This window comes from Ursus americanus, chromosome 18, assembly GCF_024610735.1.
Source record: "Ursus americanus isolate L20-20 chromosome 18, mUrsAme1.1.p, whole genome shotgun sequence".
In the NCBI taxonomy this organism is placed as follows: Eukaryota; Metazoa; Chordata; class Mammalia; order Carnivora; family Ursidae; genus Ursus; species Ursus americanus.
The window spans coordinates 17,609,966-17,632,226 of NC_142144.1; the positions used below are offsets into that span (position 1 = coordinate 17,609,966).

General features: G+C 45.6%; 1 protein-coding gene across 1 annotated transcript in view; it reads right to left on the minus strand.

Moving 5' to 3' along the window:
* PAPPA (pappalysin 1) overlaps positions 1 to 22,261 on the minus strand; it is a 241,994-nt gene that overhangs the window by 161,352 nt on the left and 58,381 nt on the right. Inside the window, exons 4-6 of the mRNA XM_045791079.2 lie at positions 21,554 to 21,847; positions 13,910 to 14,102; positions 7,267 to 7,388 (exon numbers count right to left, since the gene is read on the minus strand). Coding sequence (XP_045647035.2) covers positions 7,267 to 7,388; positions 13,910 to 14,102; positions 21,554 to 21,847 — 609 coding nt within the window. The remainder of the gene's footprint in view (positions 1 to 7,266; positions 7,389 to 13,909; positions 14,103 to 21,553; positions 21,848 to 22,261) is intronic.

The window sequence follows — 22,261 nt, forward strand, 5'->3', positions numbered from 1 at the left end:
TACTCTTGAGTCAGCGCCCCAACTTTCCTTCTTCATATCCCACTTGTAGGCTTTCCTGCCTCAGATGGAAAGAAGGGAGGGACACACACTTGCCAAACACCCATAAGTCCCCTGAACTTGCTTACTTCTTGCAAAGATTCATCTCAGAGGTGAGGCAACTAAGGCTCAGAAATGTGGAGTGAACTGATCAAAGTCTCACAGCTTGATGTGAAGGTCAGCATTAGAACCCAGTATTGTCTCATCTTGAAGTTCATACTCTTTATTCTCCCTACTGCATGCAGAGGCCACTAAAATAAACTAGGATCCCTGTAGTACTGCTTTCAGTACAACCTGCTTGAAATGACAGAAGAACTAGAAACCTTCAGCAAAGAAGAGGCGAGCACAGATAATTTCTCCCCTTGGACTGAGGATTCTGGGAGGAAACTGTCTAGAACCATGAATGACAGAGCTGAAAGGCGGCCCTGGAGCCACCTTATCTCACCACATGAGGTCATTCCATACCACCGAGCTTCTCAGAGCTCTGTCCAGTCTGACTCAGGAAGGGGAGGGTTGGGTGAGGCGGGGGGTGGAGAAGGAAGGAGGGATTCTTCTACTTTTTCCCTGGGGAGACAATGCCTCATCCCCACTGATCTCAGCCTGCAGTGACTTCTGAATTTTTCTCTGCTGAGATCATTAGTCCTAGACCCTCAGAGAGCTCTCCTTTGCACTGCTGAGAAAAGTAATCAGGACTCAGTGTAGTGATTGGCCCTAATTTGTTTAAGGGAGTCTAGCAGGAGATACGGATCAGCTGGTGATGGGAGGATGGAAGATCTCAAGTTGTCCTATTAGCCACATTTTTTTTTCTTCTTTTGCATCACTGGTTGGTGGGAGGTGGGATGCTAGACATTTCTAAAGCAAAAGGGAAAAGGCAATCTCTGTCTGCAATGGCTTTGTGGTAGTGTTACAGTATCACAGGAATCACAATATGAAAACCAGAAAACCATTCTGGGTGGGAAAGCTATTACACTGAAGGTTATAAAATGCCTCTAATCTCTGTGTCTCTTCCCAGCCAAGGGAGAAGAGAGAAGACACCAAGCGGAGATGGAGAAGAGAAGAGAAAAAGGAAAGAAAAGGAGGGGAAGAGGATGAGGAAAATTCAAAAGACTTTTTAGACATAACACATCAGAGCAGGAAGAAATGGACAGAACTACAGGATTCTCTCTAGAGTTCCTTGGCAAGATTCATCCATTATTTGCAGCAAAGGCTGGTTAGTGGTGACCAGTGGGTTAAGCCAAAGGCACAAATAAGACGCCTTAGTGAGGCTAAAGCTTTTCTTCCTGTAGACTCTCCAACTCAGTGGAGTTTCTGATTCTCTTTGCTTTGTGGGTTGTTGGCATATCTCTCTCTCTATCTCTATCTCTATCATCTATCTCACTTATTCACTGAACTTTACTGAGGGTAGCATTTTAATGTGTGTGAAGCACATTCCCTAGCCATTAATTTATTCATCTGATTGTCACCAAGATCCTGTAAGATCTCTTATACCTGTTTCACTCACTGCCTAATGCCAGGTAGCATTTATCTAATATAGCGCTTGGTCCATAGATAGTGACCAAAGTGGACATTCAATAAATATTTGTGAAATGAAGACTCTTCTATCTTGTTAATATGGTGTTAAAAAAAAAAATGAGAGCTTCACGGAACGTTGACACCTGCTGATGGGGAGTGCCCAGTGAGCATTCCACCCCCTCTACACACTTTCTCCTGGAACTGTCAAGGGATGGAGCAATCCTTCTCCCTTCCTTGGAGAAAATAACCATCAGTGGTGGGAGCTGCAAGACAGCAAAGATGACAAATGTGTTTGGCTCCTGTCTTCTCCTTGGTTTCTTGTTAATCAACAGAGGGACCGAATGCCTTCCGAAAGACAGGAAGGTGAGCCTGGACATTACACTCAAGTAAATGAACAGGAAAGGAGTTCTTAGCAAAGATTGTGTGTGTCTGGTTATCAGAGATAAACTTTTACATGTAAAGAAGAGCCTTGGGGGTGCTGAGTCCAACCATCACCAATGCAGCAACCCCTTTAACCGTACCAGGCTCCCCGAACTGACCATCCCCTAGGTACGCGGCACTGCGCCAAGCATGTTACATGCCTCAGCTCTCTTCATCCTGACAGTAAGTCTGTGGCACAGGTCTTAGAAAAATCATTTCACAGAGGAGGGAACTGAGACTCAGAAAGTTAAGTCATTCCCTGATGGGGAGCAGAATATTATGAGATACTGTTGGTCCAGGCAGCATGCCAAGCTTTGAAGCAATGGAAGCTGGGTTACAGTATCAGCCATATAGCTTCTCATCGCATCACCTACTCTGATGATACTTACAGGGGGCTGTAAAACTCAAATGGGCTGGGATATTAGTAAATGCTCACAAATATTTAGCTCTGTTATGAAACATAAGGAGGAATTAATAGGGAAAAGCTTGGAAGGAAGAGGTAGTCCAAGCAAAGAGAACAACTGAGAGAGAACTGGAAGGAAGACGATTATGCTTTTGGCCACAACAGGAGAGCAGCAAGAGATGAGTCCAGCAAGCTAAACAGAACCTGGATCATGAAGGGTCTTGTAGGTCATTTTAAGGAATTGACATTTTATACCAAGAGGGATGGGGGGCTAGTGAAAAACTGCAAGCACAGAAGTGAGAATTGTCTTTTAGGAAAACCACTGTTTAGAGTCATAGACACTATCTATCCATCTATGTATCCATCCATCCATCCATCCATCCATCCATCCATCCATCCATCCACCCATCCATCCGAAGAATAATTATTGACTGCCTGGTCTGTGTTAGGCTAGTCCCTGGGGAACAAGGTTTCTGCACACATGGTCTTTGGCCCCATGGAGCTTCTAGTCTACTGACACCAGGGAAATGGCTGTACTCATGTAGATAATCACACCTGTGGCCTGGACAAGGGAACATCAATGGAGATGAGGACTAACCAAAGTGTCTAAGACGAAAAAAGAACAAGGCTGGAAAGTTGACCAAGCATGGTTGTGAGGCAAGGAGAAGGGCAGAGGAAAAGGGGAAGTGGGGGGCGGGGGCGTGGGGAGGAAGGACGGAGGTAGGGAGGGAAAAAGTAAGAAGGAAGGAGGCAGGAAGAAAAGCGCAAAGGTACCGTTACTCCACTGTTAATACATACCCTTTGTATATATGGTGACTAAGTGAAAAGTTCCATGTTTATATAAGCTGTCCATTAGAAACGAGGCCATATATGTGTATGAAATATATGTATACATACTTATGCTGATTTAAATTTACGTTTATGAAGATCCGTACAGACATCTATTCTATATCTTTGTGTATATACACTGCAGCTGTCGACACAAATATAGTCCTCAAAACTTGGTGCCAAGTTTCTTCCAGATGAATACTTCAACACACCTGAAATATTCTGGGAAGAAACATGGAGGAAGGACTCACACAAATTATAAAAATGAAAACAGCTAGTGCCACATGTTCCTCTCTCATGGAAAACCCAACACTTGCAATGCATTATATGTTTGTATATGTGATCTGAATTGAGATCTGAGTTGATCGCATCTAGCTATCAAAGTCCTGGGTGACAAGTGTCCACGGTATTGAACCCCTCAGGAAATAGTCATCCACGAAATACAGTTTTTGCTCAAGAGATAGGAAAACAGAGTTTCTTTTGCATCCAACCATTTTCTGTGGCCAAAGGCAAGAATTTTCTGTGACTGTATTTACCTGAAGTTCATGGAATGGAGTTAATGGAAGATAGTGGATGGGTAATAAATATTTGTTAAATGAAAAAAACCCTCCATCTTATTAATATGGGGTTAAAAAGGTTACAGCTCCATGGAATATCAGAGCTAGAGAGGACATTTATTCTGTGCTTGAGATGTTACCTTCAGAGAAGCTAAGTGACTCATTCAAGGGCACAGAGCACACTGATGGCAGGGCTCGGACCAAGGTCCAGCCCCCTTCACCTCCCATACCCCATACTCTTTCCCCAGTCCCAAAGATATGTCTGGCATCGCTCATGGATTTGGGAGTTTTATGTTAGTTCGGGAAGTCCAAAAACTTAAACACGCAAAGATAAATAGGATGAAAATGAGTTGAGAAATAAATTGCAGAGTTTGGCTCATGGAAAAGTTTATTTCTTCAAGGATATTAAAAGGGTCTGAGCCAAAAGGATCACAGAGCCTGTAATAGGATGCTCTAAAAAAAGAACTGTGTCTTTTCCTGGCCTGCGTGCACCAAATTTACATATCCTGAAGGAAGACCCAAGGCTGCTGGGTTTCCTTGCATGCCTGACTCAGCTCAGGGAACCAGGGGGCTCAGTACTTCCAGCTGAACTCTACTCTGCCTATCATGCTTTAAGAGGGTCAGGAGCACACCAAGAACTGACTTAACCAGTTGACAGCTGGGTAGGATGGAGGTGTAGGGAGATGTCTGGAAATTATTTCATTCACACAACGGGTAGAACAAACCAAGCTGGTTTTAGGCAGAGAAGTCTTGGGGGAGAGTCTTGCTGATTCTACCTCCCATGTATCTCTCAGGTCCATTGACTTCTCTCCATTTCTCACTGCCACAGGCCACACCCAGGCCGCCAGCATCCCTCTCCTGGATTCCTGCGACAGCCAATCCGCTGCTCCCTTTCCTCCAGCACACCCGTCCCCAGGCTCTTCACCACAGAGCAGCCCATACAATCTTCATAACACATACATCACACCATGCCCCAGACCCCCAAGAAGGCATGAGGTGGCTCTTTGCTGCCCTCAGTATAAACCCATCCTCATCCAGTCGTCATAGAACACCCAGTCCAACCTCCCCCTACTCCACGCCTCATGCTTCTTGCTCCAAACTCACTTAAGCTCTCATAGCATTACTGAAGAGCTTTCATTTATGTGGGTTATATCTTCTGGTAGTTACCATGTTATAAACGAACTCTGAATAACTTTAAAACACAAGAACACATAGGCTTGTGCTCCATTAATTATCAGAGCAGTAATAACATCACATTCCACACAGCCACTGGAAAGCTCCACTGCTCTCTCAGGAGAGAATGGGAGTGAAAATGGTAAGCAATATTACAGCATTATTATGGAAATAATTTGGGGCTTTGAGGACACCCTACAAAGTCTCCAGGAACCCCATAAGCCTCCAGATCACACTGGGGGAAGAAAAAAAAAAGAACACTGCTCTAAACATACCAAACTTCTTTCATGTTCTCAAATGTGCCTTGCTCACTGGGATGGTGACATTTCCCCGGTGGTCTATGTCTCAGTTCTGGACAAGGTCAGCTTCTTTCTGATCCCCCCCGCACCCTGTGCTTCAGTTACCACGGGCCTCGTTGCACCCGATGGTAACCACCCCTTTACTCATCGGACTCCCCGGGAGACAGTCAGCTCTGTCTTGGCCACGTACCCAGCAGGGCGCCTGGCACACAGCTACCCTGGTGGCCATAGATGAGACTGGTTCACTCTGCATGGTCACAGTTTGTCAGCGGGCAGAGACATGCGCTTTCTTCCGTGAGAACCCAACGTGGGTTCCGCTGGGATGGAAAAGTCATGATTGGAGATTTCGGGAAATACTTTCTAACAAATGGAGTTAGAACGGAAGGCCCAGGTGCTAGGAGAGCCAGGGTGAGGGAGGGCAGCAGGGGGATTCCTGCACTGGGTGGGGACCGGGGCTGGATGAGCCAGGCCCCCCTTCCAAGTCTGACAGCCTGTGATCCTGGGGGGCTGAACTGAGGGCTTCTCCCAGACATCCCTCTCGCTTTACATTCCAGATGGATTTGTTTAGAGTTCCCGAGTTCAGCTCTCATTTTTATTTTAAGCTACTTTAGAAGATAACAAAGTACAGCGTTGTCATTTTTCTCCTTCACTCTCCTCTCTGATCCCTCTCCCTTGCTTTATTCTCTGGCTTTTTCTTCTCAACCTTCTTTCTAAAAATATAAAAGAAAATGGGGGGAGTTCTTGCTGAACCTCAGGGAGGGATCAGATTCTGCTCCCTCTGATGGGCTGGTGTCCACACCCAGGAACCGTGGACGAGAGCTGCCCTGAACAGGAGCAAGAGAGACGGGGGTTGGTTCTAAGCTAAGTCTCTGGGAGCAAGAGAGGGCATGGGAGAACACAGGATCTCTGCCAGCCGGGCTTCGGACATTAGAACTGAGCCCTAAAGAAGGGGATATTACGGAAGGAAACCGAGTAGGCAACTTTCCGTAAGATTCTCTAAGTTCTAAGTGGCTGCTGTCAGGGCCAAGTGCCAGTGGAACAAAGCATCAGGTGAAAGGCACTCTCTTAAATTCTGCAGAAAACCCAGTGGGTCTGGCAGCGAGCGGGGCCATAAGAGCACACAGAGACTGCTGGCCCCTAGGAGGGCCTGGGAGACCCTTGGGCAGGGGAGGGTCTGGTCATGGGGAGAGCCCAGCAACAGTGGCAATGATGAGGTGCTTCCCTCAAGTGTTCTGCTGATAGATGGATCTCAAAAAGGAGGGTACTGGCAGGAAACTTCGAGAAGGATAGTCGTGGCATGTGTGTGGATGCCCTGGATATCCCCAGCAACAACTGAAGAAGACAAAGACTACTGAAACCTTGACCCCCTCCCCCAGGTATGTATGCTGATTCTAAGGTGATCTTCTGTGCACCGACAGGCCGTCAGGGTCTGAGCCGTACAGAAACACACATACACGCCATGTCTTTATCAGGTGTGCGGCCTCGGGCACTCGTCTAGTATCTCAGCATCTTTGTTTCCTCGTATGTAAAGTTAGGAAAATGCAGGAGTTCAAAAGACACGTGCTGAATTGATGCATGAATATTGGCCTTGATCCTGGGCTGAGGGCTCAAACTTCTGGTTGTATGATGAATAAACTCCGGAGTTCTTATCTACACCATGGCGACTACAGTGAACAATACTCTATCATATACTTGAAAATTGCCTAGAGAGTAGATCTTACATGGGCTCACAAACAAACATAAAGTATGAGATGACGGATGTGTTAACTAACCTTATTGCAGTATAATCACATTGCCATAATACGTGTATCAAGTCATCACTTTGTACACCTTAAACCTATACAATGTTATATGTCAATTATGTCTCCGTAAAGCTTAGGGAAAAAGACAAAAATAAAATACATTGGCCTTGCAAGGCAATCGTAAGATCAAATGAGATAGTATGCAGAAAAGATTGTTAAAATCATAAAGCTCCATCTACATCAAAAGAGTTGCTCTTTGCACCCCAACCTGTAAATGAGCTTCCAGGCTGGCTTACCTTCTGCTTCTCGAGGACTCCAGTGTCCTGATGGGCCACAGGGCATCGGGGAGGAGGCATTGATGGCATACTGCACCAGGATTCTCCCTTCCACGCAAAGGTCACATGCTGATCCCAATTCTCTAGGAGGCCAAGGAAAGAAGGGAAATGCACCGACTTAGGAACAGTTGAATGAGCTCCTGATCTGGCTGGGCCAAAGGCACCAGGGCAGAAGACACAATTCCACGCTACCCCATCCTCCTTATCCTTGCCAAAGTTTCCAGAATACGACCATGAGTGAAATTCCTCCCCATCGCCCAGCAAAGATCTTGTTCAGGCTTATGTGGCTTCTGTCCTAATGGTAGATACACTGCTTTAATTTCAAGCAGCACAGAATCAACAGGCCAGAGACTTACTACCCATACTAATCTTAGTTTCATCAGACGTCCAAAGCTCTACTGAGGATGTGATATGTGGTTGTAAAGAAATCTTTAGTTCCATTTGACCTCAAATTTTATTCTTTTAACAGTGCTTATCAGGTCCCTCCCATGTGTCAGGCACCATCCTGTGTCCTAGGTATTAAATAAAAAGAAGGCACGATTCAGTTCCTTCATCTGAAAAGGAGTTGGCTGAACCAGATGATGCCTACAGAACCTTCCGGGCCTGACAGTCTGGGGATGGATGAATCACCTCTGATTTAACCATCAAAAGCAGTTTCCTTACCATGTCATCTAATTCATTTTAGCAGCTTTCCAAGGGGCAAGCCAATCCCTTGAAGGGAAGAGCCCCAGAAGTGGAATATTATGGTGGCTTCCTCTACTGTCAAGTGTCTTACATATCTGGATTCAATCTCCCTTTAGCCACAACAGCCTCTGGGATCTTGCTTGTTCTCCAGATTTGGCATCTGTTTAGGAGACAGCTGCCAGGAGGGGAGAGGGATCAGCCCATTATTTCTCAAAATGCAATGATCCTGCCAATACCTCTTTCATCATTCCTCGAAGGATCTTTATCGTTTAGCTACCTGAAAGATGCAATGGAGGAGCCTTATAGCTTCCCCTTCATCCCTTCATAGGGAAGCTCTGTAGGCCCTGGGTTCACATGGTAAGAAAGAGTATGCTGGTGAGCAACAGTCTGCTGGTGTTCCCCATTCCTCTTCCACACAGTTGCCAGGGAGCTCATCCCCAAACCTACAACTGAACAGATCATTCTCCTGATTATCTGCTTATATGGTGGCCAACATATGTAAAGGATGGATGGATGGATGGATGGATGGATGGATGGATGGATGGATGAGTAGATGAGATGATGACTGGATGGGTGGATGGGTAGATGGGTGGATGAGTGGATGGGTGGGTAGGTGGATGGGTACGTGTGTGGATGGATGGATGGATGGATGGATGGATGGATGGATGGATGGATGGATGGGTGGAGGGGTGAGGGGGTGACTGGATGGGTGGATAGATAGATGGATGAATACCAGTCACTCAGACGTGTTGCTAAGACTCATAACTAACCTAGTCTAGACTCTCAAATTGTAGATTTTGCATCCTCAGTTTTATCATCATTAATATGAAATCATACATAGGTAGAAATTTTGCAAGCACATTAATATCCAGTGAAAGGAGAATGGTGAAATCGCCTAAGATTAATATGTTCAATGAAATGGAAAGCAGTCATTACAAAAATATTCCATGAAATCTCATGGCAAATGTGTTAGCTACAATGTTCAGTGAAAAAAATCATATTCAAAACTGAATTTACAGCAGCTCCTCAATGCTGTTCAAATAACTTCAATAAGACAAAATATCAACAGCAATTTCTGGGTGGTAGAATGACTATAGGATGACTACACCCCCTTTCTATTCCTTCTGCTTTTCTGAATTTTCTATATATTTTGAATATCTATGAGTTACTCCTGGACTAGCAATAATAATTGTAGAAATACACTTGCAGGTGGGGAATGAGGAGCAGAGATCAAACGTCCTCACTCTGAAGGGCAGAATTCCATTACAATGACCACAATCCATGCCTACCAGCTCAGGGTCACATGGCTGGCTCTATGAGATTATAAAAGTTCTGGGCTGGAGTCAAGAACCACACGAACCTTAATGACCACTGAGACTTTCTTTCTGTTTCTTTAGATGCTTTGTTTTGGAAGATGGTTATATAGTCCCCTGTACTTCACTAAGTTCTTGACACATCCTAGGTTTCTAATAAATACTTTGATGAGTGACTAAACCATCATTCACCTGACAGTAAACATGCCTTGTTTGCACAGAGCTCCACAAAGTACCTCCCTTCATATTCAACCACTGATTCACATATTCATTCACTGTTTTGTCTGTTCATTCAGTGAGTAGTCATTGAACCGCCTCTAGTTGCCAGCGCTGTACAAGTACCAGACTTTGACTATCCAAGGAGAAGGAAATCAGGTGTGCTACGTACACCTCATAGAGCTTGCAGCCAGGTGGATAGTACATAAACAGATAAGTAAACAGATATAAAATTATGGGTTCGTTAAGTTCTAGAAGGAAAGTAAATGGACGATGTAGGCAAGAATGCTGGTGGGGGAGGTGCACTGGGCCAATTAAAATTGAAATAGTCATGAAAGACCTTAGTGAGGGGATGCCATCTATGGTGAGAGCTGAAGGATGACATAAAGAGTGGATATAAAGCATTGCAGGGGACAGTCTCAGGTATGTAAAGGACCTATGCAGGAAAAGGCTTGGCCTATAGGGATCCCAAAGGAAGTCTGAGTAACAGAAGTCATGAATGAAGGAAGGAGTGTTAAGAGAGGCGGCTGGACAGTAGGCAAGGACCAGATCACGGGAGGTCCAGCAGACCACCTGGAGATTGTACACAGAAGAGATGGGAAGCCACTGGAGCCACTCTAAGTCAGGGAGTGACATGACCTAATTTACATTTTAAAAAGATCGGTCTTCATGTTGAATGAAACATGGATGGAGAAAAGAAGGACAAAAGTAAAGGCAAAGTCAGCAACGAAATGCAATGGTATGATTCTGGGCAGTGGGTGATGTTCCCATTTCACAGATTAGGAATAGAAGATCATGAGTACAAAGTAATCATGCCAAGTTCATAGTTTGTAAAGTCGCAGAGTAGACACAGGCCTTACCAAAATCAGGCAGTATCCTACACATCCAGAGAGTAAATGTTTTTGGCATTTATTTGATTTTTATCTGCACCTGTATCTACACAGACACACAGTCTCATACACACACACACACACACACACACACACACACGCACACACACTGAAATCACAGTACAGGATGCTGACACTGGAAGAGATCATCTTTCTTACCCACGTTCCATGAGAATCAAAGCCTAAAGCTCTAGTCTTTGTTAATAATACAGCACCCAGCAGCCACATGTGGGTCTTTGAATTTTAACTAATTAAAATTAAATAAATTTAGAAATTCAGTTTCACACTTGTCACATTTCAAACGCTCCATAGCCAGTTGGCTAGTGGCTACCATATTGGACAGCAGAGTTAACAGAACATTTCCATTACTGCAGAAGTCCTACTGAGCAGTGCTTCTTTAAGATATCCACTGTGTGTGATGACTTAACTTCTCTCCTGTGCATCTAGAATGGTACTTGTTATGTGCCATTCTTGGGAGAATTGAAAAAACAGTCACTCAAGTCATTTTCTGTGTTCTGAGATTTGGAATAGGGACCTTGGTTGAGAAAGGCCAGATGACCTTTGGCTTACAGATCAGAAAACTGAGGCCGAAGAGGAGGAGGAAATGAATGAGTGTGCAAAGACTTCAGACCCAGGTCTTTTGGGTCTTAGTCCAGAGTTCTAATATGCCACCGCCAATTGTTCAGATAACTGAAACCATTCAGTCAACACATGTTTGCAAGACAGATAAAAATAAAGGAGTTAGAAAAGCCAGGGGTGGCCTTGAATTATTTATTCAGTTGCCCATGTGTGAGGACACAGGCTGTGGGAGGATCTGAATATGTTTTTTTAAGGAAAACCCTTGTATTCTCTTAGACCACAGATGTGAGGAACAGCAGGAGGATGTAGGGATGGCCAGGGGCGAGAGGTTGGCATTGATGGATGTAGTGGAAAACACCAGAGATTTTGCAGGGAAAGAGAATTTTCAAGTAGCTAAACAGCTCTGGGAAACTTTGTACATGATGGGAGCTAATATTTCTTCAACACTGAGTGTGTGTGCAAGCATATCCCAGATGCCACGTTTCTTGAGCTCCCCACAAAAGCCAGGCGCAGTAAGCGCAATTATGGAAGACGACTCGGAGGGTCAGAGAGAACCAGAGATGTGAGAGGGCTTACGCAAGTTCCCGCAGACCAGGAGTGGTGGAGCTGAGAACAGAGTGCAGACAACTTGCCAGCAAAGCTTGTGCACCCCGCACCAGGCCAATCTGCATGAGCATAAACTCTGACGGCATGGGAGAGTGATAGCTCCATTTCTTTACAGCAATTTATTGAACTTGCGGATCGACTTCCTTTAGCCATAGACTATCGTCTACGTAGCTGTTAACCCTAATTAGACATGTTTCTAAAATGTCAGTTTTAATTTAACATATGATAACTCCGTTATGAAATCTCAGACTGAACAGAATAGCTATTGTATGAGCCTCAAGTACCAACTGACTATAGGTTATTAAAAACATATTGATTGAAGCTGAGGGTACTATGTAATAGAGACATATCTCATTACACAACAATTAACCCTCCAATAGGTTTCCAACAATCAGATGGTATTTATTTAATGGACAATAACTGCTTTATGAAATACAAATTAAATACATACACGGGAAGCTTCATTTACAAAACTTCCATTTTTAAGTGGAACTGAGGCCAAGGCTTGACCAAAAGTCTGATACTTCTCATCGCCACAGAAAAAATAAATAAATCTACAGGCTGCTGGAAAGTCTGCTCTGAAGTGTCACATGACGTTTCCCAAACCCAGCTCTGAGCTCCCAGCGAGGGCGGCTGGAGCAGGGGAAGGTTGGGGGGGGTGTTGGTTTATAGGGGCCAGGGAGTGCATTTCCTTCCCCCATGAACACATCCACCCAGCTGCCAAACAAAGGTTCTAGATTCAGGGACTGACGGTAATGGAGAAAAGTAGAGCCCAAATTTAATGTGGTACGATGACCTAATATGCATTTATACATACACACACATGCAAATGAGAGTTCCTTACCACCTTTTGTGGCTCTTTTGAGGGGAGGGGTAATACCTCCTTTGTAGTTTAAGTTTTGGAAGGACTTAATGAAAGCACGTGGGGGCCCGAGACAAGTCAGAGCCCAGCTCCCAGCACCTTCTATGGGCTCTTGGTCAAATCTCTTAGCGTCTTTCATTCTAATTCCTGCCTTACATGGCAAATGAGAAAGATGATTCCCCTTTCTATATTTTTTAAAGATTGTATTTATTTATTTATCTGAGAGAGAGAGAGAGAGAGAGCAAGTATACATGCAAAGGAGGGGGAGGGGAAGAAAAGGAGGGAGAGGAAGAGAATTCCAAGCAGACTCCACGCTGATCACAGAGCCCCAGGTGGGGCTCAATCTTGCAACCCCGAGATCATGACCTGAGCTGAATGAAACCAAGGGTCAGAGGCTCAGCCGACTGAGCCACCCAGATGCTCTTTGATGATTCCCCTTTCATAGTTACTGGAGACTGCATATAAAGCCTTTAGTACAGAGTACGGCCCAGAGTAAGGACTCGATAAATGGCAACAACCATAGTCACAGAGACTTATTAGTTAATCATTTGCTGGTTATTACTTTTACCATCATCAATGGTGTATCATCGGTGTTGGATAAAATGAGCCCAAGAAGGGCTGGGATGGGGATTAATATACTAATAAGCCCTAAATTATAGCCAAGTGTAGATATCATCATCTTAATCTGTTTTCCTGACTCTTCAGAATCTGTTTCCCTTAAAGCTTGAGCTCCTCAGGGGGTCCAGTGCTGAAAGGCACCACAAGAGACCATTGGATTCAGGTCCCCATCTTCAGGTTGCTGAGAAATCATTAGATCCACTTTCCTGCTGGAGAGGACCAGTTAAGGGGGAAAGTGACTTGCCCACGGCAGCACAGTAAGTAAGTGAAAGACAGGGGAGCAGAACTCTCGTGCCTCATTTTATGATCCCTGATCTTCTAAAAATTCTACCCTCCATTCTACAACAAAATACTAGGCACAACGATTCTAATTATATGTACTATATAATGTGTATTTACATATGATGCATGAATATACACATATACACACATATACACCTTCATATATAATATTTATTATACATCTCTCACAATTGTGCATTGACCAGAGGCAATTTCGACTCCTGAGCTTACAGAGATGAGGCCGGTACCTCTATCCAGAAGATGTTCTAGCAATAAAACTTTCCAGGTGTTTCATAATAAAATAAAGCTAAACATCCATTAATTGAAAGCATGCATCTTTAGTTATTAATTCTGATTAGCACTCCTTCATTTATCCTGACTCCCAAGTTTACACGTGTCTCTATGAACCAGTCACGGCTAGGTGCTAGGGGGCTTCAGATGAACAAGAGCAAGGACAAAGAAAACAGCCACGCTCCTCTCCAAGACCGCTTCCCTTCGGGATTTCCCTCTCCTTGGGAGGAGAGAGGGATCAACACTGCACAGGCCATACTCACCTTTCAAAGAAGTGCCCATCGATGGGGGGAAACCACTCCAGTGTCACAGAGTCGGTCGTGTGGCCCACGATCTGGGGGGCCAGGGCAACGGGTGCCGGCTTCCTGGAGGGCTGCCAGCTCTGGTAGACCAAGTCCAGGTAACAGTGCATTCTGGCAACTTGATTGGGTGTGAAGGAGTCTGTGCAGTCGTCATCTGCAAGTGGGCACAGGGAGAGATAAGAACCGGCTGCATGATGTCTCCCAGGGGGCCAGACAGCACCCCAGCCCTTGCCAATGCAGAGCTGGCCTCTTCCAGTGCTCAAGAGCTAATGGTCTGTGAAGAAATGAGCGCAGTCCTCACTTCTGGAGACAGGTAGGAGGGAACAGGCGAAGGGGAGGGTGGATGGGACAGAGTGGCCCAGAGGTCATAGTTAAGGACAAGGGCCAGACAAACGGCTTTCCATGGGCCCCCAAATCCCTGGTCAGTAAGCCATGCATTCCCTTATTCCATCCCTCCCTCACTACTCACCCCAAATCTCCCAGTCATTCATTCCTTTGTTTATTCACTCACTCATTCCTTCACATTCATTGACCTGCTCTTTTGTTCATTCCACTGTCCGTGGACAAAGTGATAATGTCCTTCAAACTAACCTTCTGAGCATCTATCCCATATTTTCTGCTCTGGGTCAAAGGCCACAGAAAGATGAAACTTAAAAACGTTTCTGCTCTCAAGGAGCGACCAGTCTAGTTACAGAGTGAAGGCGAGTTTGTAGTACGAGTCAAGGTTATCGGAAGACTGTGAAAGTCTGTGATGCTGACCACCGGTGAACAAGAGACAGCACCGTGGGGAAGGACAGTGACCCAGGGAGGCTTCTGAAGAAGGAGGTACTTGAGGTCATCCAGACTGCATGGCTAAGATGGAGTAAGAAAGGTCAGGGACTGTAAGAGAGGGAGCTGCAGGACCACAGGGACATGGTGTCCTTTGCAGTGAGCAGAGCCAGACAGGCAGGCAGCCCTAGGAACAATCCAGGCTCAGTGTCCATGCTGGGAATGAGGACAGTCCTCTCACTTGGCTATTCACTGTGTGCTTAGTATAAGCCAGGCATGGTGCACTGTGCTTTGGACACATTTAAAGCTCCCACTGTTTGGGGAGTAAATACTATGATTCGCTCCATTTTACAGATAAGGGAATTGAGACTGAGAAAGGTTAAGCAACTTTTTTACAATCACAATATTAGGGATACATCTGAGATTTGAACCCGGGGCATTCTGGACTCCAGAACCATGTTTGTAATCAATATGAGAACTTCTTTCCGTGCATCGGTGAGACCCCGTACGGGAAAAGTATCCTGCAGGTGCTTGATAAACAGGATGTGAGCCCGAGGCTGAGTGGACTGCAGTACAATCTCTTAAATGTCTTTAGATTGAATGACCTTCAACCCTATTCTCTTTTCTACGATGTGGACTGAAGACCGTCCAAGCCTCGCCTCCCAAGGAAGAAGCCTGCCTCCTGTCTACTCCTCCAACAGCTTCATTCAACTGTCCTGGGGCCAGAACAAGGCACTGTTTTGGCTTGGTTTCCAAAAACACCACTTCCCAGAGGCGTCTGCCTGGTCAGGGTTTCCGCAGCTGGGCCCCAGACGGAGGAGCACGGGGCTCGCCGGATCTGAAAATAAACCCGCCACTGGGAATCCTACAGCATAAACTCACTTCCCCTTATCAAACAAACAGAAAAAAAGTTTGGGCAGGTGCTGGGTAGTTGGGTGGGACCTTGAGAATCCAGCCTGGGGAAGGGGCAGGAGTGAAAGGAGTTAATACACAGAAGCTCCTTCTGATCCCCTTAGTAATTTTTGACAGCGGTCCCCTGTCTAGCACCTTGGGCATGTCTGTCACAGGTCCGGAGAAAGCAGAAGAGCCCACTGCCCCTTAACAAGTACCCTTAGTCACAGACATCTCTCTCAAGTCCACATGCAGCCATCTAACTCCTTGGATAACAAACATTCCATGGCTCCCCACTGCCTGAAGAATAGAGTCCAAACGTCTCAGCCTAAGAAGGGCCAGATCATCAGGTATGTTTTTCTTTGTTCCTATGAACTTTGCACTTCTTAGTGCAAAAAAGTACCTCTGGAAAAGCCACTGAATGGGTTAGAGGCAGGGGAAGGGACAATGGCTAAGAAAGTACGGGTAAAGAGTTAGACCAGTGTGTGAAGGATTTGGAGACAAATGGGCAAGTGAATCCACGTGCTGGGGGCCTCCGTTCTCCCATCTGTAGGTGGAGATGATGAGGATACCAAGAACGTTCATCTCAGAACTCAGCTGAAAGCTAAGGGGAGCAGAGCACGAAGAACCATGATAATGCTCAGTAACAGCTCACTGCCTCATGATGGGGACAGTGCCTATGTGTGTGTGTGTGTGCGCGTGTGTGTGCGTGTGTGTACATTAGAAAACGAGAAGCAGGGGGGAAAAAAGCTCAGAATGTAAAATATTCATTCTCTTTGATCTAGCAATAGCACATTCAGGAATTCAATAGACATATTCATGAACAAACATGGGGAAAATATAGGTATGAGGATATTTTTTAAAGCATCATTTATAATGGTAAAAATATCAGAAATAACACATCTGTCTATTAATAGGGGAATGGCTATGTACGTTAAGAAACAGGGACTGAACACAATACTAATCAGTCATTTCCAAAAGAAGGAAGTAACTCTAAAACTCAGGTCCCTCAGGTATAATTTGGGGACATTTCAATCAACTCCACTCCATAGAATTGTTGTGGGGACTCAGAGAGCTGGAGCACATAAAGTATTTATCAAGATGAATGGAGGAGAAAAACAGCATTTCCCCCTCTCCAAATACTCTGGTTTGTTTGTTTGTTTCTTTTCCCCAAAGAAGTGCATTTTCCTTCTGTGACTTAAAAATTAGCCATTTCCATGTTTGTCAATTAAAAAGAGTTTGAAAAACATAGGTGACAGAACTTGCTGGGGGAATGAAGCATGAGAGACTATGGACTCTGAAAAACAAACTGAGGGCTTCAGAGGGGAGGGGGTGGGGGAATGGGATAGACTGGTGATGGGTAGTAAGGAGGGCACGTGTTGCATGGTGCACTGGGTGTTATATGCAACTAATGAATCATCGAACTTTACATCAGAAACCAGGGATGTACTGTATGGTGACTAACATAATATAATAAAAATATTATTATGAAAAAAAAAAGAACTTGGTAGGGGAACAGAAATGTATCTGAACTTGAAAACAGAAGTCTGAGAACGTCTGTCCCAGGGTTCACGGCTTAGAGACTTAGCTGCTATCAGGATCTTGGGGGGAGGTACCAAAGGGTTTCCGTTTATCACAAATGCTCTGTCTCAATTAGCTCATGTCTCGAGTCAGCCCCTCTTGGCTTCCTGCCTCCACATGTTTCCCCTCCCGACATCTGAGCTCCAGGACCAGCCAGTCCATCTTGTTCTTTGGCTCCCATCTTATCCCCCAGCAGAGAGGACTTTGGGGATCTCATCACTGGGAAGCCTGCACCAGCCCCCATACTATCGGTGCTCTGTCCTGAGTTTGCTGACTGAACTTTGTTCTCCAGAACACGTTTCCCTCTGTAGCATGGAGACTACAGAGGATGGGGGGGTGCTGGGCAGGCCAGGGGCCCAGTGCTGCCGTGTGCTGCTGAGTCCTGTGCTGTGGAACTGGGAGCAAAATGCTGGCTGCCACCCCGGCCGGCCTCGTTTTCACCCACGATAACACCGTGAATAGTGATGTAACTGCTTCCTAAAGCTAATGAGCACATTTAACAAGCTAACCCGTGTCTAATGCAGGGGTAACGGAGCTGCCTTTTGTAAGAGCCCCTGCCTTTTTGGTTTTCATTAAATAATGATAGTGATAATAATAGTAATAGCAATAAATGATTATATTCACTGTAAAACATGGGGACTATGCCCAAAATGTTACAAAGAAATAAACTCTAAACTCATTACCTAGAGATAATACTATCAGTATTTAGTACATAGGTCTGTGTGTATGTATATTGCATGTGAATATTTATAATTCTCATTATCACAAACACATTGACATACACACACACACACACACACACACACACACACACACACACACACACACACACACACACACATATGCCAGGTCTATACGAGGCTCTGCGACCACGTTCACATTAAAGAATTAACAAACAGCCCTACGAATTATCATTTACTGAGCACTAGTTATGGTACCAAGGACAGTTCTAAATCCTTGATCTGCAAGAATACGCCTACTATCACACAAGGTAGGTGTGACTGTCCTCCATGGCATCCGGGAGGTAAGGGAGGCTTGGAGAAGTAACTTGCCCAAGGCCAAAGGCTAACGCATGGAGGAGTCACGTCCAATGCCTGCGCTCCGGAACGTCGGGCTCTGCACCACTGTGTTCCTCTGCTTCTGTTCACACTTCTCTTTCATCTCCTACATTATCATGAGCAGCCACATAACGTTCTATCATACAGATGCCTTGTGATTTATTTCAACAATCCGTGCTCATTGGACTTGCGAGCAGTTTCTAATTTTTCACACATATAAGCATTTTTTCTTCATGCCTGGCAGAGAGCAAATACCTAATTGATATTTGGACAATGAACACTGCTAAGAACATTCTTCTGATCAAATCTTTAACAAAATCAACAGATTTCTTCCCTTTGGATATATTCCTAAGAGCTGGGATTGCAGGGTCGAAGCATATGTGCACATTGAAAGGTCCTGATACGCAGAACAATGGTCACGAGACACTTGCTCCTGTAGGCTGGACAAGGCCTGGTTCCCGCACTCTTGAGGAAGCCCTGACTGGAGGGTGCTCTTGGGGGGCCTCCTATGGCTTATCATCTTCAGGAGGTAGAGTCTGGGCTTCTGCTCTTATCAGCCCAGGGCTTATCCAGCAGCTCAAGATGACCATAGGCGCCTGGTGCTGAACCAGGGCAGGCCCCCATCACCTGCCTGGTGTTTGCTGGAGCCGAGCACTCGGGGCCCTCCCCACGTGCCTTAGCATCAGAAAGAGAGCCAGATGTTTACTGATCAACAGCACAGGCTCTGCAGTGAAAAAGGCTTACCTTCTTCTTGGGCGACCCTGGGCAAGCTACCTAAGCTACATTAAACCACACTTTCTGCATCTGTAAAACAGGTTCAGTAATAAGAGCCCTTACCTCAGAGGGTTATTCTGAGGATTCTACAAGAGAAGCCTATGAGGCGTTTCACACAGTGTGCAGTGTGTCCCAGGCACTCGATACCGATCGTAGACCTGCGCTGACCAATATGGCAGCCACCAGCCCGGTGGGGTTATTTCAATTTAAATTAATTAAAGTTATTGAAGATGAACAATTCAATTCCTCAGTCTCACTAGCCATGCTTGAAGCGCTCACGAGCCACATCGGGCCGGTCGGGATCATACTGGACAGCACAGACAGAGGACATGTCCATCTTTGCCCAAAGTTCTACTGGGCAGCACCGCTCTAGACTCTTTGCTCCTCGAGCGACCAGGCCTGAGGACGAAGCACCCAGGAAGGAAGGAAGGAACTCCAAGCAGTTGACCCAGCAGGGTCTCCACCCTCTGGCCTTGACTGCAAAGCCCCTCTCCCCGGCCCTGAGAACCCGATCCTGTTCTGCATTTTGAATTTCATCCAGCTGCTTTTGTCACCTCATCTATCAGAGATCCTAAGGAAAACAAACATTTCAAAGCTCGTGGTCGCCTTGAATATGCTTTTGCGGGTGTAAGTTTGTTATCGTAGCTCAGTGAATTAGTTCTGCTGTTAATGGGTCACTGAGCTGAGGGGTTCCTTTAAAAAAACAACAGTAAATCAATCACCCTTTAGATCTGTACAAAGGGGAACAAAAAAAAAGATTTAGTTTATGGGGGTCTGGTAGCTAGTGGCAGCTCCGAGGCCCCTAAGCATCCGGCAAGCTTCCAAATTCATGTTATTGTTTATTTTCCATGTGCATTGAGCTGGCCAAGGGAAGGTGCTATAGAAACGGAACGTAAGCAGGGCTGTGTGAGGGGACAGGGCACCGGACGTGGGATGTGGACTTGGCTGGGAATGCGAGTCCAGTGGGAAATCTGCTTTTGAGGAAATACCCAGCACTGTGGTCTTTTTAAAAGACCTAAACCTAAAGACCCCTTTCTGGTTCGAGGGTTGGGCTGTTGACCATTCTGGAGACCTCAGGTTTGAACGGTAGGGGCCTTAAACTCCAGAGGTCACCAGCCCATGTGGGAAAGCAGGAGGACCTACTGGCGATCATCGAATTCGTGGGGTTTCAGCAGCACAATCCTCTCTTCAAATGCAATCTGAGGCAAAACCCAAAGAAGAAATGGAAAACTGTGCGAAGAGGGCTTTCCTAGTTCGAGCAGAGATGGGAGACCTCAAACCCCACACAAGCGTAAATGAAAAAAATGCCCGGAGTCAGACGTGTGACCTGGGGCAAATGACTTTAGTGAGCCACAGTACTGCCATCTGTACAATGGGGATAGTTTCTGCCCCCACAGATTTGTTGTGAGTTACACGAGTTAGTGTGTATGAATGTTCTTTATGAACCATAAACTTTTACACAAGGAGAGATATTATTATTGATAAGAATCGCTTTCTTATATCTTTATGAGAATTTATTTATTCTCTTCCCTCCCTGCCTCTCTCCTTCCCTTCCTCCCTATCTTCTTAACGCACATTTATTAAGCACCAGGCTCTGTGCCAGGTGTTGGGAATACAGTGGTACGTTAGAGACAATCTCTGCTTTCACAGAACTCACTTGCTTTCTTGGGGACAAAAGACACCTAAATCGAACATTATAATGGAACTCAATGCTGGGCTACCATGTGCAATTTGTGGACTGGGTCCTACACTAGGATTCTGGATCTAAGAGGCCAGTGGTGAAGGCTGAGACTGCTTTGAGAAAGGGATGCCCTGTTTTAACTTTCCAAAAATGCTCCAAGGGCTAGAAGTGGCCTTGATATATTCTAAAAGAAGCACAGGACATCCTTGAACCCAAAGCATGAGTCCTTCATGCTATTACTGATGGTATAAAAAAGGGTTTTGACAGGATACATGCAGTTAGGAAAAGAAAGTACCCCTCTCGCATAATTTTGGATTTGCAAAACCAAAAGCATTCTATTTTTCTTTTGTAATAAAAGAGTAAAGGAGAGTATAAGAGCTTTATATTTAAGAAAAAGTTGCAGTTAAAAAAAAGAGAAAAGATAAAGTTGCCGTAACCACCAGCTTTGAAAAATACAGCTGCAAAAATTAGGGGAACCCTCTCCAAGATTCCTTGGATCCAAAGATACCATTTTGTTGAGCGAAGGGAGACCCAGAAAGGGGGATGTGACAGACCCAAAGGCACCAGGTGACCCAGTAGTAGAGCTGGAACTTCCACCTCGGTCTCCTGACCTTGGGTCCCAGTTGGCTCCTTAAAGTGTGTCTTTCTCAGCAGATGTCAGATGCAACCGCTCCCACGAACCCCTGAGATCTCACACAAGGACTGTCACATCCTGATTATCTGGGATGAGGGACTGTTGGGATGAAGAAGTCTTAGAAAAGGAAAGCAGCTTTCCCAAGGCTCCTCTGAGCCAGGACTGGAGCCTGTGTGTGACACCCAGCTGCGTTCGCCCGGCCCAGTGGGGGGCCCTACCTGCATAGCTCATGAAGTTGTTGTAAGGGGTGTTGAAGAAGCTATGGAAGCCACAGGTGTCATTCCCTGGCCCCGGATCACCGCAGAACTTGTGTTTTGGGGCTGGGTTGGTGTCACTGCAGAGGTCTCCAGTCTCAAAGGAGGGCTCCGTCTCCATGCAGGGATCACTGCAAGACTGGATCTCCGAGATGCCTCGAAAGATGTGATAGAGGCCCAGGCTGTGCCCGATCTCATGGATCATGGTGTGGGTGTGCCCAGGAATGCCATAGAAAGACGGATTCAAGACAATGCCACCTGCAAGGGGAAAATCAGAGCATTAAGCAAAGTGGGGCCCTCTGCTTCCTGGTGCAGAAATCCGCCAATCAATCACAGGTAAATGAGGTGCTGCCCAAGGTAACAACAGGCTTCTCCACCCTGTGACTCCACTGCCCCGAGAACTGTTATGACTTGTGAAATGCATCAGTGATTGGGTAGGAAGGAGTCTCAAGAGTCATTCTGTGCAATCCCTTCATTTCTCCAATGAAAACACCAATGCCTGAAGAAGTAAGACAACCTAACCAAGGTGACCTCAAACTACTTAACAAATGGGCATGATCAGTATTTAAGGACTTTGATTTCTGGGCTGGTGGACGTTTCTGCTGCTACCTTGTCCTTCAACAGTAAGGCACACCCTGGCTTACAAATATTCTATACAGTCTGGTCCAATTG